This window comes from Hylobates moloch, unplaced genomic scaffold, assembly GCF_009828535.3.
Source record: "Hylobates moloch isolate HMO894 unplaced genomic scaffold, HMol_V3 SCAFFOLD_10, whole genome shotgun sequence".
In the NCBI taxonomy this organism is placed as follows: domain Eukaryota; kingdom Metazoa; phylum Chordata; class Mammalia; order Primates; family Hylobatidae; genus Hylobates; species Hylobates moloch.
Genome location: NW_026652285.1, coordinates 15,542,693 through 15,560,742, shown reverse-complemented (window position 1 = coordinate 15,560,742; position 18,050 = coordinate 15,542,693). Strand labels below are relative to the sequence as shown.

The following is an 18,050-nucleotide window of genomic DNA, read 5'->3' as shown; positions in this document are numbered from 1 at the left end:
TGTGGCGAAACCCCATCTCTACTAAAAATATAAAAATTAGCTGGGCATGGTGGCGGGCACTTGTAATCCCAGCTACTCAGGAGGCTGAGGCACAAAAATTGCTTGGACCCGAGAGGCAGAGGTTGCAGTCAGCCGAGATGGCACTACTGCACTCTAGCCTGGGTGACAGAGTGAGAATTCATCTCAAAAAAAAAAAAAAAAAAAAAAAAAGCAAACATTAGCCAGGCATGGTGGTGTGCTCATGTAGTCCCAGCTACTTGTGGGGCTGAGGCAGGAGGATCACTGGAACCTGGGAGGTTGAGGAGGCTGCAGTGAGCCAACATTGTGCCACTGCACTCCAGTCTGGGTAACAAAGTAAGACTCTGTCTCCAAAAACAAAACAAAACAAAACAAAAAAATTGCTCCTGATACTTTATTATTAGTGGAAAACAGAAAAATTAAATTTTTGATAGTAATGATAAGAGTAATTTTTTTGTGAACTTCAATACACTGAAAACCAAAATGGTTTTCCTTAAGTGTGCCAAAATGAGCAAATCTTCAGCTAGATTTCAGTGTTCCTTAGACTTCAGTTGGTGGACTGCATATATTATTGTGAAAGAAAACATTTCATTTCAACAGCTTTTCCACCCTGTGTGCTATGTACTAAATCAGTCCTAAGTTTTACTTCCACTTGGAGAAAAATGAAGATATCAGAGACAGGAGGTAAAGGAAAAGTAAGATTTTTTTGGTTGGTTGTTTCAGAATGTTGAGTTATTTTGGTGAAAAATGGTAAACTGTCAGGCCTAAATTAGAGAGGCAGAGGCATTAATATTTATCTACTTATAATAACATTTTTCAGAGGGAAATGCAAAGGATTACGTACTTTCATTGTTCATTCAAAACCCTGGAGAGGCTCAATTTTTCTACTTTCAAGATCACTAGGGTCAGTCACTTAATCTGATTTTGTATTCTCTGCCAAAAATGTTTTTAAATTTTCTCTTTTGTCCCAGGTCATATAAAAGTGGGTCTGGAATAAACAACAGAAGAACTGAGCTGTTTTTGAAAGAACATGACCACCTTCGAAAGTAGGTATTGAATGTATGTGCATTATGTGGTTTTCCATGTTTATTAATTCATTTACTTATGTAACCAACATTTTATGATGTTTATTATACTGAGTGCCTTGTCCATGCTAATTCATTTTATTCTCCTAATGACTGTTTGCAATAGAAAAGGAATTGCAACTGTTCCAACCATAATTAGGAAAGATCCTGTGCTGTTGAATATTTCACATCACTTAATTGTTACCTTAATATGATTTTTTTTTTTTTGAGAGGAAGTCTCGCTCTGTCACCCAGGCTGGAGTGCAGTGACTCAATCTCGGCTCACTGCAGCCACTGCCCCCCGGGTTCAAGCGATTCTCCTGCCTCAGCCTCCCAACTAGCTGGGACTACAGGCGTGTGCCACCATGCCCGGCTAATGTTTTTGTATTTGTAGTAGAGATGGGGTTTCACCATGTAGCCAGTATGGTCTCCGTCTCCTGACCTCGTGATGCGTCCGCCTTGGCCTCCCAAAGTGCTGGGATTACAGGCGTGAGCCACCACCGCACCCGGCCAGTGCATGTGCTAATTCTCTACAGAGAGAGACTGAGACAGGATGAAACTGAATGGAATAAGAGCTCTTTATGAGTTAGATGAGTCGTTGAGACTGAAAAGATGGGCATAGTCATTGCCCTCAATATGATAACATGAGCTTCTAAATACTTCTCTTAAATCAATTTTTTTTGTAATTACAAATACTTGCTAGGTAATAAAATAGCATTAAAATTATTAGTAAAATATGTTTACAAAATAATGTGAAAAACTTTAGTTTTTCAGTGTTTTTGTATTTCATTTGCCAAGTGCTTTGAGAAAGAAGTGGCAAGATTTTTTTGAAATAACTTTAAATAACAAAAGCTATAAATGCCTTTCATAGTGCTCATTTTAGAAAGTATGGATAGTTCAACAACACAAAAAGAAAATTGAAATGACACATTACGACAAATTCTGTAACATTTTTTACTCTTCAGTAGATGGCAAGCTTTTTCCCATGTAATTTGATTTTTTGTTTGTTTTTTTTAAAATAAATGGTGCATATATTCCATAATAAAGATAACCCATAAATTATGTAACCATTTCCCTAATGTTGGCCTTTTGGATTATGTTCTGTTTTTACTATTATACATAGTAAAGCCTTTGTGTGTATCCGTCATGGTTTCCTCATGATAAATTCCTAAATCAGAATTGCAGGATTAAAGAACACACTCATTTGCAAAGTTTTTCTATAATATTGGCAAATTTCCAAGTTGGATGTTTTGCAGTAGGGTCACACTTTTTATGGCTAGAACTATGTTTAAGCTTATGCTTCTTCATAAATACTGTTTTTTTAATGTTAATGTAATTTTTTGCCTGGAAAAAGAGTAAATCAGTTTTTGTAAATGAATGCCAGACTTACACACACACACACACACACACACACACACACACACACAACTTACTTTGTAATGAATTGTTTTTACCAGCTCTCCTTAATACTCTTTTTATCTAAAAATAAATGCTGTTAGGTTTTAGCAATTTATGTTATGGATGACAAATTTCTTTTGCTATATGGTGGATAAAGTAACTTTCGTTTTTGGCTTGTCTTGTCTTTCCCTGAGTCTGTCAGTCAGAAGAAAATACTGACTGAATTAGTGTCAAGCTTGTAGCTACTTGTGTTTTGCTGGACTGTTGATACATTTTTATAGGGTTTTTAGTTGCCATTTAGATTAATTTCTCTTTCTTTATATAATTTTCTTTTTCAGTACTCCCTGATATTTTTCTTCTTGAAAAAGTATCTAGTTAATTTTGTATAGTTCTTCTCCCCACCCCAAGAATTTCTGCCTTTATAATCTTTTCTGTCTTTTTTCTTTAAGACAGAGTCTCACTCCGTTGCCCAGGCTGGAGTGTCGTGGTATGATCTCAGCGCACTGCGCCCTTTGCCTCCTGGATTCCAGCGGTTCTCCTGCCTCAGCCTCCTAGGTAGCTGGGACTACAGGCACCTGCCACTACACCCAGCTAACTTTTGTATTTTTAGTAGAGATGGGGTTTCACTATGTTGGCCAGGCTGGTCTTGAACTCCTGACTTCACGAGATCCACTCACCTCAGCCTCTGAAAGTGCTGGGATTACAGGCATGAGCCAGTGTGCCCAGCCCTTTTTTTTTTTTTTTTTTTTGACTTGAAGGTCTCACTCTGTCATCCATTGTTTCTCTTTGTGTTTATTTTATACAAGATGTATGGCTGATTCTGGCCGACAATGGTGAAACCCCGTCTCTACTAAAAATACAAAAATTAGCCAGGTATGGTGGTGGGCACCTGTAATCCCAGCTACTTGGGAGGCTGAGGCAGGAGAATTGCTTGAACCGGGAGGCAGAGGTTGCAGTGAGCCAAGATTGTGCTACTGCACTCCAGCCTGTGTGACAGAGTGAGACTCCGGCTCAGAAAAAAAAAAAAAAAAAAAAGACATGGCTGATTATATTGTTGCTGTCTTTATAGATGGAGAATTAAGGAGTAGAGACAGACAGACTATATTACCTCAAACATTGAAATGCCATGATTTATCCAGAATCATACATTCATTACTTGACCAGGCATATGGTGCTTTTTCTGTAGAAGCATTTTGTCATTTTGAATAAAATATGTCTTCTGTATTTACCTTAATGAAATTGACAACTTTCAGAGGTTTTCAGTGGTGAAGACAAACTTGAATAAGGAGATAACTTACACAAGCAGAAAAAGCCTCATCTCTTCTGGATTCCTTTAATGCCAGTGGTCATCACCAGGTGTAGATCTGTCACCCTTTACCCAGTCTGGGACCTCCACCTTCTCCTCTACAGGTGTATCACCTTAGCAATCTTATGCATCTCACTGTCACCCAACACATTTTCTCCTTCCAAGCCTCTGCAGTCTCATGAGTTTGTCTGTATTTTTCTTCTTATAACCTACCTTGCTACCTTAGCCAGCCTGGATCTCACAGGAGATTAACTGAAATACTCCCAACATTGGGCCTTTCCTGTGCCCCTGTCTTCCTGCTGTACCCTGGCAAAATGCCAGCCCAATCCACAGTCTGTTGTTCTACTTCTGTATGAAAGGGCTAAAGAAAAAGCACCTAGTCATACAGATTAACCCTGTTTTAAAGTAACTATTACATATTTTCAGCCTCATCTGAGTACTCGGCCTTGCCTGATGCCTTTTGCTTGCCCAGCCCTGTTTAGTTCTCTCATTCTCTTCAAGAACTTTACCAAATCTTCTCCTTCCCCGTCTTGACCTTCCTGTCTCTTCACCTGATACAGAGGTTCTTAGCTCCTACTTCATTGAGATTTTTAAGGTTTGGATCTTTTCTATAAATTGACCTATAGGAGTATCCCTCTTTACCCCTTTCCTATAGTTGTTTGGGGGTGGAATGTTTGTCCTGAGAAGGCCAGTGTGTGCATTGGACACTTGTCTCTATCCCCATTTGCTACGTAAGTATTTGACTCTTCAGCCATCCGGTACACTGTCTGTCTCTGGTTTACACCTGCTGTCTCTGTGTCAGCACTCATTTCTGCTTTAGCCCATTGACTTCTTCCCTCACAACACTACTGAACTTGCTGTCAATAGGCACATCAGTGATCTCCTGCATGCCAAGTCTCATGGACATTTTCTTTTCACGTTGTTTGGCTGCTGCTCTGCCTGACTTGATATTATAATCTCCTTTCCTTGAAACCCTAGGCTACTGTGGCACTATACTTTACTGATTCTCCACTTACCTTTCTTACTTGTCTTTTGTTTTTTTTTCCTGAGTTCCTCCAGATGTGGCCTAGGAATCCTTTTAAACACAGTGCTCCAGGCAGAAATTAATTGGAGTTAGTTCACAAGATGCAATTTATTTGCCATCCACCCTTGCATTTCAGCTCCATTATTTGTCCTTGACATGCCTGTCTATAAAAACACTTTCTCCTTCCCAGAGATGGCAGCTAACAATACCTAGCAAAGAAAAATGGGAATTTCATTCACAATGTCATAGGGAAAGCAATTGGTAAGATTATTTTACTGCCAAGGATAATAAGATTAATTAGAGAGTTGAAGAAAGAGGCTTGAATTCTGAAATTGTATAGAACCATCTAAAAGGTAAAGCTGAGGAGTTTTATCCATACTTACAGGCTGTGACTGTTTTCATAGAAGTACTCTCTGATTTATGGGCATGTCATTGATTACAACTAGAACTGGAGATTGTGCACATTAAACACATCAGCTTAAACATCCTTGACATTTTAAAAATACCTTTGGCAGAGTTTTGGAGTAGCTATGATATTTAAACTATTATCCTAATTTGTTGGTTTCCTAGAGTATAATTTCATTTAATCACATGTATGATAAGAACATACAGACTTCTTGCTGAGGGCATTGGCTCATGCCTATAATGCCTGTAATCTCCACTACTCAGGAGGCTGAGTTGGGAGGATTGCTTGAGGCCAAGACTTTGAGACTGGCCTAGGCAACATAGCAAGACTGTCTCTAAAATATAATAATAAAAATACTAAGTATATTTCTTGGTTTCTAGGGTTAATTTTTTTTCATCTTTCTCTCATTAATTTACCACTTTTATCTGACTAAGATACCTAAAGTTTCTTTATTCCTTGGATTTGTAGTATAGTGAAATGATTAGGGCAGGGTTTTGAAACCAGAGAGACTTGGGTTCAAATCCTGGTGTGGACTCTATCTTTTTGGGGTAAGGACCTTTAAATTCTCTGACTTTCCAGTGTCTTTTAAATGGGTAAAATAACCCTTACTTTATGGAATGTTGCAAAGATGAGAGAGGATGTATGTAAAATGTTTACCTATTACAGTTCTTGATATGTAGTAGACGAATTCTAAAATTACATTGAGCCATTTTGCCCATAGTGGTGTTAGAATAGAAAAGTATACTCATACATTAGAATTGTGCACCTAGAGCTAAGTGATTCCAGCGCAGTGGAACCTGTCAATGCCAGAATGGCCTGTAGGACTAGATAGATGAATGTCACCTGACCCTGATTGTCTATTAAAACTCAATGTATGGCCAGATGCAGTGGCTCACGCCTGTAATTCCTGCGCTTTAGGAGGCTGAGGCGAGCAGACACTTGAAGTCAGGAGTTCAAGACCACCTGGCCAACATGGTGAAACCCCATCTCTATCAAAAATACAAAAATGAGCCAGGTGTGGTGGCAGGCGCCTATAATCCCAGCTACTCAGGAGGCTGAGGCAGGAGAATTGCTTGAACCTGGGAGGCAGAAGTTGCAGTGAGCTGAGATCGTGTTACTCCATGCCAGATGGAGCAATACTTCGTCTCCAAAAAAAAAAAAAAAAATCAATTTATTTTTAAATTACTCTTATTAGTCATTAGTCTTATTATATATCAGTATAATGAACATTTTATTTATTCAAATCCTTTTTTTATTTAGATGGAGATAATAAAATTTCAGTTGGATTCCACCTGTTTCTTCATGTGCATATCCAGATGCACATGTAATTTGTCAGTAGCAGTTTTGGTTGTTTTAATGAGCATTTGTTGAGCATCTATGATGTGGAAAGTATTGTGCCAGGTGCTGGAGATAGAGAAGTTGAGTAAAGCATAGTGGCATCATCCCTGTCCTCAGTGAGCTCAGCCAGGTGGAGTGGGGAGCAGAAAAGAAATGTGAATCAGTAGTTCCAGTGCAAAGTAATAAGTGCTTTATTACGATATGCAAAGGTTTGTGCGTACTCTAGAGGAGCACGTGATAGGGAGTCATTAACTCTCCTGAAGCTTCTGAAAGGGCTTTAGAGAAGTCAAACATTTGATTTGGTTCTTGAGGAATGAGTAGGTGTTCTCCAAGTAGAGATAGAAAAAGATTGAAAAGTTGAAACTCAGACTTCATGACCGTACCTTCCTGTCTTCTCTTCTTAAATCCGTATCATTCCTCATACATTATTAAATGGATCTATTTTGAAACGTCATGCATTTACTCACAGTCCGAACCCTCTCCCAGGTTATAGGCCTCACTCATGCACCTGAAGAGGACACACTGGGCGAAAGAAAGTGAGCAGTGGGGGGGCTCTGAGGGTCACCGCGGTCAGCCGAGGCTGCCATTCTTTTTCCTCATAAATCAGATTTACTGAGGTAGAATTTCCTTACAGTAAAAATGTATCCATTTTAAGTTTACAGTTTGGTACGTTTTAACAAATGTATAGACTCTTTTAACTGCCACCACAGTCAAGACAGAGAACATTTCTATCACCCCAAAAAAGTTCCTTATGCCCCTTTGTAGTCAGTCCCCATCCCCCAGTCCTGGGCAGCTGCTTACTGGCTTTCTATCACTATAGATTAGTTTTACCTTTTCCAGAATTTTATACAAATGAATTCAAACAGTCTGCACTTACTTCACGTAGCATAGTGTTTCTAAGACTCAGTCTTTTTCTTAAATGTCAGTAATTGATTTCTTTCAATAGCGGAATAACTTCCATTGTATGATATACCACGATTTCTTTATCCATTCAACCATTGTTGCACATGTGGGTTATTTTCAGTTTTTGGCTATTACAAACAAAATTATTATGAACATTCATAAACAAAACTTTGTGTGGTCACATGTTCTCATTCCTCTTTTTTTTTTTTTGAGACGGAGTCTCACTCTGTTGCCCAGGCTGGAGTGCGGTGGTGCAATCTTGGCTCACTGCAACCTCCACCTCCTGGGTTCACGCCATTCTCCTGCCTCAGCCTCCCAAGTAGCTGGGACTACAGGTGCCCACCACCACGCCCAGCTAATTTTTTGTATTTTTAGTAGAGATGGGATTTCACTGTGTTAGCCAGGATGGTCTTGATCTCCTGACCTTGTGATCCACCCGCCTCAGCCTCCCAAAGTGCTGGGATTACAAGGCATGAGCCACTGTGCCCGGCCGTTCTCATTCCTTTTGAGTAAATACTAGGAGTTGTATTGTTGAGTTGTGTGGTAAGTGTGTGTTCCAATTTATAAGAAAGTGTTAAACTTTTCCAAAGTGGTTATACCATTTTTGCATTCCTGTCAGTCGTGTGTGAGTTCAAATTGCTTTAAGTCCTTGCCAACACGCCTTTCTATTGTAGCCATTTTAGTAGAAGTGTAAGGGTTTTTAGTGTGGTTTTGACTTGTATTTCTCTAAGGACTGGTGATGTTAAGCCTTCTTCAAGTGCTTATTAGCCATTCACGTATCTTCTTTTTTATTATTCATAACTCACAGGTTATTGTGACATTGGTGTATCTTCTTTAGTAAGGGGGTCTGTTCAAGTCTTTTTGCCTTTTGTTGTGGGCCTTTTTCTATTGTGTTATAAGGGTTCTTTGTGTACTCTGGACGTAAGTCCTTTGTCAGATAAAGGTTTTGCAAGTATTTTCTCTGAGCCTGTGACTTCCTTTTCATCTGGTGACTTTCAAAAGAGCCGAGGTTTTTAATTTTGATGAAGTCTGATTGATCAGTTTTTTCTTTCTGATTCATGTATTTTGGGCCTATTTAAGAAATCTTGGCTGTCCTAAGGTTACAAATTTTTTTCTTTTGTTTTCTTTCAGGAGTTTTAGTTTTAGCTTTTTTGTTTGTTTGTTTTTAAACCTGCAGCCAGCATCATACAGTTTTAGCTTTAACATTAGGCTTATAATCCACTTTGGCTTCACTTTTGTGTATGGTGTAAGTTAAGGGTCAGGATTCATTTTTTTTTCTAAACACATGTATATTCCATTGTTTCAGTACCATTTGTTGAAAAGACTCTCTTTTCCTCTGTTTAATCTGTTCAAAGATGTTGACATGTTTGTAGAGAAGTAATTGGACATTTGCTAGTTTATTTCTGAACTTTGTTCTGTTCCGTTGACCTATAGATCCATCCTTAGGCTAGTTGTACTCTGATTACTGTAGCTTTATAATAAGTTTTGAAATGAGGTAGTATGTAAGTCTTCTAACTTTATTATGTATCTTCAAAGTTATTTTGACTCCTCTGGGTCCTTTGCACCTCCATATAAATTTTAATATCAGATTGTTTAAAAGCCTGCTGAAATTTCAAATAAGATTATATTGAATCTAGAGATCCATTTGGAGAGAATTGCCATCTTAACTATAAATCTTCCAATCCAGGAACAAGGTCTTATATAAAAATATACAAAGAACTCTTAAAATTCAACAATTTTAAAGTGGAAAAGAGATCTGAACAGCCATCTTAACCAAAGAAGATATACAGAGAATAAATTAAGCATATGAAAAGATACTTAATATAATCAAGTATCATTAGGGTACTGCAAAGTAAAACAACAGTAAGATACCACTGCACAACTGTTAGAATGGCTAAAATCCAAAACACTCACAACATTGAAAGGAACACTGAAGGAAGTGGAGTAACAGGAACTCTCACTCATTGCTGGTGTGAATGCAAAATGGTACAGCGACATTGGAAGACAGTTTCGCAGTTTTGTTTTCTTTTTCTTTTTCTTTTTTTTTCGAGACACAGTCTCGCTGTGTCACCCAGGCTGGAGTGCAGTGGCACGATTTCAGCTCACTGCATCCTCCGCCTCCCAGGTTTAAGCAGTTCTCTGGCTCAGCCTCCCAAGTAGCTGGGATTACAGGCACGTGCCACTACACCTGGCTAATTTTTGTATTTTTAGTAGAGACGGGGTTTCACCATCTTGGCCAGTCTGGTCTTGAACTCCTGACCTTGTGATCCACCCACCTCTGCCTCTCAAAGTTCTGGGATTATAGGCATGAGCCACCGTGCCCAGCCTGGCCGTTTTCTTAAAAAGCTAAATATGGTTTTACCATACATTCTAGCAGTCATGCTCCTAGTGATTTACCTAAATGAGTTGAAAACTTAACATTTACACAAAAACCTGTACATGAATGTTTTATATTAGCTTTATTCATAATTGCCAAAAGTTGGAAGCAGTCAAGATGTCCTTGAATAAGTGAATGGATAAACAAATGGTGGTACATCCATGCAGTGGAGTATTATTCAGTCATACAAAGAAATAAGGCTTTAAGCCTGGAAAAGACATGGGGGAACTTTAAATGCATAAAAACAGCCAGTCTGTGAAGGCTACATACTGTATAATTTTAACTATATGACATTTTGGACAAAGCAAAACTATAGAGACAGTAAAAAGATCAGCAATTCTCAGGGGTTGAGGATGGGAAATGGAGGAAAAATGAATAGGTGAAGCACAGGATACTTAGGGCAGTAAAACTCTTCTGTATGATACTGCAAGGATGGCTCCATGACAAAACCCCAACCACCGTGCAATGCAAAGAGTCAACTCTAAAGCATGGTGTTTAGTTAGTAATCAGTTGTAACACATGTGCCACACTAAAGCAAGAGGTAATCACAGGTGGAGGAGAACGGGTGTATAGTGTGTACTTTATACTGAATATTTCTATATGTCTAAAATTGTTCTAGCAATAATTCTATTCATTTTTTTAAAAAGAGAAAGTGATTTTCTAGGATCTCACTGCTAATGACTCAGCTTTTATTTTTTTATTTTCTCCTTGAACTGAGCAGGAATCTGTCAGGTGCTTCACTTTCTGTCTCCCAGTATCTTGCTGTGATTATGAAAATGTTTGTGCTAAACAACCCACGAACAAAGCAAATAAAGATATTCCTTCATCTACCCAGACTGAAAGGAATTATGCCACCATATCAGTGTTAATGGAGGAGAGGTTACAGCTGGTTTCCACTTTCATCTTTGTTTTCCTGTATTTTCCAAATGTTCTCTGTAAAATAAAAAGCTCTTTGCACTAAAACAGTATATGTGCATACTACTGCAGCTTAATTGTGTTCAGTTAACATAATTGAAGAGATTAAATAAGAAATGTAGAAATAAGTAAGACGTAGATCTTAAGGATCTCTCTGGTTAACTGTAAGTGAAAGACTCTCACCACAATGCTTGATGTAAATGGTCTGATTGGTTAGTGACAACTTCGTCAATTATTGCAGCTTGCAAAGGTATTGATTTTTAAATTTTTATTTATTATTCATTATTATTTATTATGTACTTGCTTATTTGCTTTCTCATTTAGTTGCTTACTCATTTGCTTATTACTTTCCTACCATTTTAAAAGAGGAAGATACTATCTAAGTGATTTTGCCAAGTTCTTACATTTTGTTGGTTTAAATTGCTTTAAGATACATGCTTGAAATCACATGTTTGCTCTTGAAATGTGTGCCTTTTGTAGTGTGTGTGTTGGGGGAAATAAGTTATTTTTTAAAAAGAGAATTATTTAAATATGGCTTTAGTGATTCCTCAGTACGATAACTGGTGATGAAATGTAGCTTATTGTTTTCAGCTAGTTTAAATTGGTCTTGAGACAAATAGAAATTTGTTTCTTAATTACAGGCCCTAGATGACTTTATAGAACATCTCTGTGCTATTATCAAGTACTTGCTTAAGAAGGATAATTCCATTTGATTATATATTTTATACCCCAAAGGAAAATAAGTTTAAATTTAATTTTAACCAGATGATGCCATCTGCACGAAGTCACTCTGTTGTTGTGTCCACACTGTCCAGGATGTGTTTAGGAATCACTGGCTTTTCTCTGTTGATGCCACCATATAAGCTAAGGATGACAGTGGGTAGGGAATCTGTGTGGAATTCCTGTATGATTCACTGTAACCGTGGTGTGCTAAATGCATGGTTAAGCTAGTGTCAGCATCGTCTTCCTGTAAGTTAAAGATCCCTTCTGTGAGCATTTCTCCTGCGTACTCATGTATATTTTGAAATATGCTTTACGGGATATTTTAGGACTTAATAAAAGGAAGATGACTGATGTGTAAGGGGACTTAAAGGGAAGAAAAACCCCTTCTTCTCATAGGGTAGCATATTTGGGATTATAATTTTCGTTTTCTTTAGGTTAGTTTCATTTAACTTTTTTTTTTTTTTGAGTCGGGGTCGTGCTCTGTCGCCCAGGCTGGAGTGCAATGGCATGATCTTGGCTCACTGCAACTTCTGCCTCCCGGGTTCAAGGAATTCTCCTGCCGCGGCCTCCTGAATAGCTAGGATTACAGGCGCCCGCCACCACGCCTGGCTAATTTTTGTATTTTTAGTAGGAACGAGGTTTCACCGTGTTGGCCAGGCTGGTCTCGAACTCCTGACCTCAGGTGATCCACCTGCCTCAACCTCCCAAAGTGCTGGGATTACAGGCGTGAGCCACCGCACCTGGCCAGTTGGTTTCATTTTCAAGTGAATCCAGCAAACACTCTTTTCTTTGACTTGTAGTTCCAGTATTGCTATAAAATTACTGTAATTTGAGGATAGTTGTCAATCTCAAATATATAAAATGCCCAATTTCAGTGACCATTTATCCTTTTAAGAAAACCTATGAAAATCCAATTTTGTGCAAAAAGTGGGAAATAAGTGGGGGCGTAAATGTTTGCTTCATGAGACTTTATTTGATTCATGTAAATAGAAAATGGTTTCATTACATGTAAAATGTGATTTAAATTGGTCAAAATGTCATTTTCGGAAAGTATACCTGAGACGTATGTACTCATTACGTAATGAGTACTAAAATCGGGTCTCATTACATAGAACAAGGATTCTATCTGTGTGCCACAAACAACTTCAAAGAATTTTCTTTATATGTAATGACACAGAAAGTTGTTCCTTAGTGTCCATTTCAACTCCAGTTCCTCAGGAACATTGAATACAAATTATAATGAGTTTATTTTCCAACTAAAGTATAATAGTTAGGCTAGTGTATTAGCTAGTTTAATTCTGACCTTTATGGTTGAGAACAGATACAAGAGAATTACGGAAAGCAGATAGTGGAAATGATAAAGTGTACCTGGCTGGCTTTCTGACGATTTATGTGAAATGCTTGGCTTTGTAATTTTATATTTCTTTCTAGGCTGATACATTGAGTTTATTTAGTTAGAAATGTATTTCCACAGACTGATTATCTGTTTTTTTAAATGCTGCTTCACAGTTGTATACTACTTAAGGTATGTAGCTTCGTAGCCAATCTAAATTGGAATTGGGTTTTTGTTATTGTCATTTGGTACATTGGTCACTTTATAAATGTTTAACTTTTTGTTTTGAGTTAATTATAGATTTGCATGCAGTTTTAAGAAATAATACAGAGAGGCCGGGTGTGGTGGCTTATGCCTGTGATTCCAGTTACTTGGGAGGCTGAGGCAGGAGGACTGTTGAAGCCCAGAGTTCAAAGATGTAGTGAGCTGTGATGGTGCCATTGCACTCCAGCCTGGGTGACAGTGAGACCCCATCTCTACAAAGAAAAAATAATAATAATACAAAGAAATCTCATGTATGGGCCTACCAAATTTTGTGTTTTGCTCTATTGCACTTTGCAGATATTATTATTATTATTATTATTATTATTTTTTTTTTTTTTAAGACGGAGTCTCGCTCTGTCGCCCAGGCTGGAGTGCAGTGGCGCGATCTCGGCTCACTGCAAGCTCCGCCTCCCGGGTTCACGCCATTCTCCTGCCTCAGCCTCTCCGAGTAGCTGGGACTACAGGCGCCCGCCACCACGCCCGGCTAATTTTTTTGTATTTTTAGTAGAGACGGGGTTTCACCGTGGTCTCGATCTCCTGACCTTGTGATCCGCCCACCTCGGCCTCCCAATGCAGATATTATTTTTTACAAACTGAAGGTTGGTGGCAGCCTGTGTCGAGCAAGTCTTGCGGTGCCGTTTTTCTAACAGCATATGCTCACTTCGTGTCTCTGTGTTACATTTCGGTAACAGTATTTTAGATGTTTTCATTATTATCATATCTGTTATAGCGATCAGTGATCTTTGATGTTACTCTTGTAATTGCTTACAACCTCACTGATAGAAGAGGGTGAACTTGATAAATGTTGTGTATGTGTGGGGTTTTTTTTGTTTTGTTTTGAGATAGGGTCTTTCTCAGTTGCTCCCAGGCTGGAGTGCAGTGGCATGATCTCAGCCCACTGCAACCTCCACCTTGTGGGCTCAAGCGATTCTTCTCCTCAGCCTCTTGAGTAGATGGGACCACAGGTGCACACCACTGTACTCAGATAATCTTAAAATTGTTTGTATAGACTAGGTCTCACTATATTGGCGAAGCTAGTCTCAAACGCCTGGGGACTCAAGTAATCCTCCCACCTCGGCCTCCCAAAGTGCTGGGATTACAGGCGTGAGCCACCATGCCTGGCCAGTTGTGTGTGTTCTGACTGTGTCATCCACCATCCATTCCCAACTCACTCCTTCTCCTCAGGCCCGTCTCTATTACCTGACACAGAACAGTATTGAAATTAGGCTAATTAATAACTTTGCAGTGGCTTGTAAATATTCAAGTGAAAGGAAGAGTTGCACAACTCTTTCAATCAAAAGGCAGAAACCATTACCTTTAGTGAAGAAAGCATACCAAAAGCCAGTCTAAGCTGAAACCTAGGCCTCTTGTGCCCGTTAGCCAAGTTGTGAAAGCAAAGGAAAAGTTCTTGAAGGAGATTAAAAGCACCACTCCAGTGAATACGTAAATGATAAGAAAGCAAAACAGCCCTATTGCTGATATGGAGAAAGTTTTAATGGTCTGGTTAGAAGATCAAACCACCCACAACATTCCCTTAGCCTAAGCCTAATCCAGAGCAAGGCTCTCTTCAGCTTTATCAAGGTTGAGAGAGGTGAGGAACCTGCTGAAGAAAGGTTTGAAGTTAACAGACGTTTAACAAAACATTAACAAAAGTTTGAAGTTCATGGGGTTTAAGGAAAGAAGCCATCTCTATAATATAGAAGTGCAAAGTTGAAGCAGGAAGTGCTGATGTAGAAGCCGCAGCAAGTTACCCAGAAGGTCTAGCTAAGATCATTGATAAAGGTGGCTCCACTAAACAACAGATGTTTAGTGTAGAATAAACAGCCTTTTGTTGGAAGAAGATGCCATTTAGGACTTTACTCCTAGAGACGAGAAGTCAGTGCCTGGCTTCAAAGCTTCAAAGGACAGCTGACTATCTTCTTCGGTGCTAATACAGCTGGTGACTTTAAATTGAAGCCATTGTGTATTTACCGTTCCAGAAATTCTAGAGCCCTTAACAGTTATGCTTAATCTACCCTGCCTGTGCTCTCTAAATTGAATAACAAAGCCTGGAAGACAGCACATCTGTTTACTGCGTGGTTTGCTGAATATTTTAAGCCGACTCTGCAGACCTACTGCTCAGAAAAAAAAGAATTATTTCAAAATATGACTGCTCTTTGACAGTGCACCTCTGATGGAGATGTACAAGGAGAGGAATGCTGTTTTCATGCCAGCTGACACAGCATTCATTCTGAAGCCTGTGGTTCAAGGAGTGATTTTGACTTTTAAGTCTTATTATTTAAGAAATACATTTTGTAAGGCTAAAGCTGCCATAGATAGTTCTTCTTCTTTTTTTTTTTTTTTTTTTTGAGACGGAGTCTGGCTGTCCCCCAGGTTGGAGTGCAGTGGCACAATCTCGGCTCACTGCAGGCTCCACCCCCCCGGCATTCACGCCATTCTCCTGCCTCAGCCTCCCGAGTAGCTGGGACTACAGGTGCCCGCCACCTCGCCCAGCTAATTTTTTGTATTTTTAGTAGAGACGGAGTTTTGCCGTGTTAGCCAGGATGGTCTCGATCTCCTGACCTTGTGATCCGCCCACCTCGGCCTCCCAAAGTGCTGGGATTACAGGAGTGAGCCACCGTGCCCGGCCCGATAGTTACTCTTCTGATGGATCTGTGCAAAGTAAATTGAAAGCCTTCTGGAAAGGAGTCGCCATTCTAGATGCCATTAAGAACATTCATGAGGAGGTCAAAGTATCAACATTAACAGGAATTTGGAAGAAATTGATTTCAACCATCATGAATGACTTTGAGGGGTTCAAGCCTTCAGTGGAGAAAATAACTGCAAATGTGGCAGAACTAGAAAGAGAACTAGAATTAGAAGTGGAGCCTGAGCTGGGTGCAGTGGCTCATGCCTGTAATCCTGTAATCCCAGCGCTTTGGAAGGCCAAGGGGAGCAGATCACCTGAGGTCAGGAGTTTGAGACCAGCCCGGCCAACATAGTGAAACCCCAACTCTACTAAAAATACAAAAATTAGCTGGGCGTGGTGGTGCGCACTTGTAATCCCCGCTACTGAGGAGGTTGAGGCAGGAGAATCACTTGAACCCAGGAGACGAAGGCTGCAGTAAGCCAAGATCATGCCATTGCACTCCAGCCAGGGTGACAGAGCAAGAGTCTGTCTCAAAAAAAAAAAAAGGTTAGAAAGCAGAGCCTGAAGATGTGACCGAATTGTGCGGCAATCTTATGATAAAACGTGAACAGGCGAGGAGTTGATTTTAACAGATAAGCAAAAGAAATGGTTTCTTGAGATGGATTCTACTGGTAAAGACACTGTAAACGTTGTTGAAATGACAACAAAGGATTCAGAAGAGTGTATAAACTTAGTTGATAAAGCAGCAGAGGGGTTTGAGAGGATTGACTCCAATTTTGAAAGAAGCTCTACTGGGGGCTAAATGCTACCAAACAGCATCATATGGTACAGAGAAATCTCTCAAGGCCCCAGTTTTTCCTAAGTGAAGAGAATTTTAGAATCAATCTCATAGATTTATTGGGAGGATGAAGTTATGTTTTAACTTACTTGTTTAGTAAGACATTTAGGATAGGACGTGGCTCATAGTAAGCTCTCTGTGAGTATTAGCTATCATTATTCTTAACAAAATTAGTAAATTAATAGATTGCTCTTTTTTACTTTATTTAGTAGTTTATTTCATTTATCTTCATTAAGGCTGTTGGCACAAAACTAGTTTGTTGATTTGGGCAATATAATTCTTTATGTTCATATTATACTTCCTAGATTTTGGAATATCTTATGTTTATGCTCTTTAATGTGCTAAGTGGCCCTGATGAAGACAGTCAGCCAAACCATTATATTGAAGAAGGAGGTATTAACCCAAGTTAACCCCCTTTTTTGTGACCTTGTGGCCACTTCACCAGATGCCTTTTGACATGTGTCTTGTCTATCTCCATTGTAAGATCTTGGCAGGTTAGTGCCATATCTTTGTAGCCACTTTCTGACCCAGTACCCTCCAGGGGTGCTTCTATACATGTTTGTTAGAAGAGTAAGTGCATAGTTGATAATCATAGATTTCATCAGAATAGTGAGTTTATCTGGAAATTTATATCAATTTTATGCTTAGATTTACAATGTGTAGTTATTGAGAAACTAATAGCAAAAAATACTTGACACTTAACTATGTGCCAGGTACTGATCCAGTCACTATCTATACAAACCCCTTTATTTGAACAAGTAGGTTTTATTATCCTTGCCAGTTTACAGATGAGAAAACTGGGGCATGGAGAAACTTGCCTTGTGTCGAATAACTAATAAGTGGTAGATTCAGCATTTAAATAGCCACATAGTCTGTCTTTCACTACCATCTTTGTAACTTTTGAAATTTTTAATAACAGGATTTATATATGATATTTATGACTTTTTTTTTTTCTTTTCCTGAGATGGAGTCTAGCTTGTCACCCAGGCTGGAGTGCAGTGGCGCGATCTCGGCTCACTGCAACCTCCACCTCCCGGGTTCAAGCGATTCTCCTGCCTCAGCCTCCTGAGTAGCTGGGATTACAGGCACCCGCCACCATGCCCAGCTAATTTTTGTATTTTTTAGTAGAGACGGGGTTTCACTGTGTTGGACAGGCTGGTCAAGAACTCCTGACCTCATGATCCATCTGCCTCGGCCTCCCAAAGTGCTGGGATTACAGGTGTGAGCCACCGTGCCCAGCTAAATTTTGTATTTTTTAGTAGAGGCAGGGTTTCACTGTATTGGCCAGGCTGGTCAAGAACTCCTGACCTCATTATCCACCTGCCTCGGCCTCCCAAAGTGCTGGGATTACAGGCGTAAGCCATGGCACCCGGCCAGTATTTATGACTTTTTAAAGCTCATTTGTTCCCTAATATATGCAATAACTTAGATTACCTAGTCCACTACTTTATAATGAAACCTTGACTTTGTAGCATGAACTTAGAAATTCTTTTGGAAATAAGTAGTTGGAAAAA

General features: G+C 39.3%; 1 protein-coding gene across 6 annotated transcripts in view; it reads left to right on the top strand.

Annotated features, from left to right (window-relative positions):
- The window catches only part of GOSR1 (golgi SNAP receptor complex member 1), a 47,235-nt gene that overhangs the window by 14,163 nt on the left and 15,022 nt on the right, over positions 1-18,050 (top strand). For all 6 annotated transcript variants that reach the window (XM_032163099.1, XM_032163100.1, XM_032163098.2 and 3 more), the window contains one exon: positions 990-1,064. In XM_032163099.1, coding sequence (XP_032018990.1) covers positions 990-1,064 — 75 coding nt within the window. The remainder of the gene's footprint in view (positions 1-989; positions 1,065-18,050) is intronic.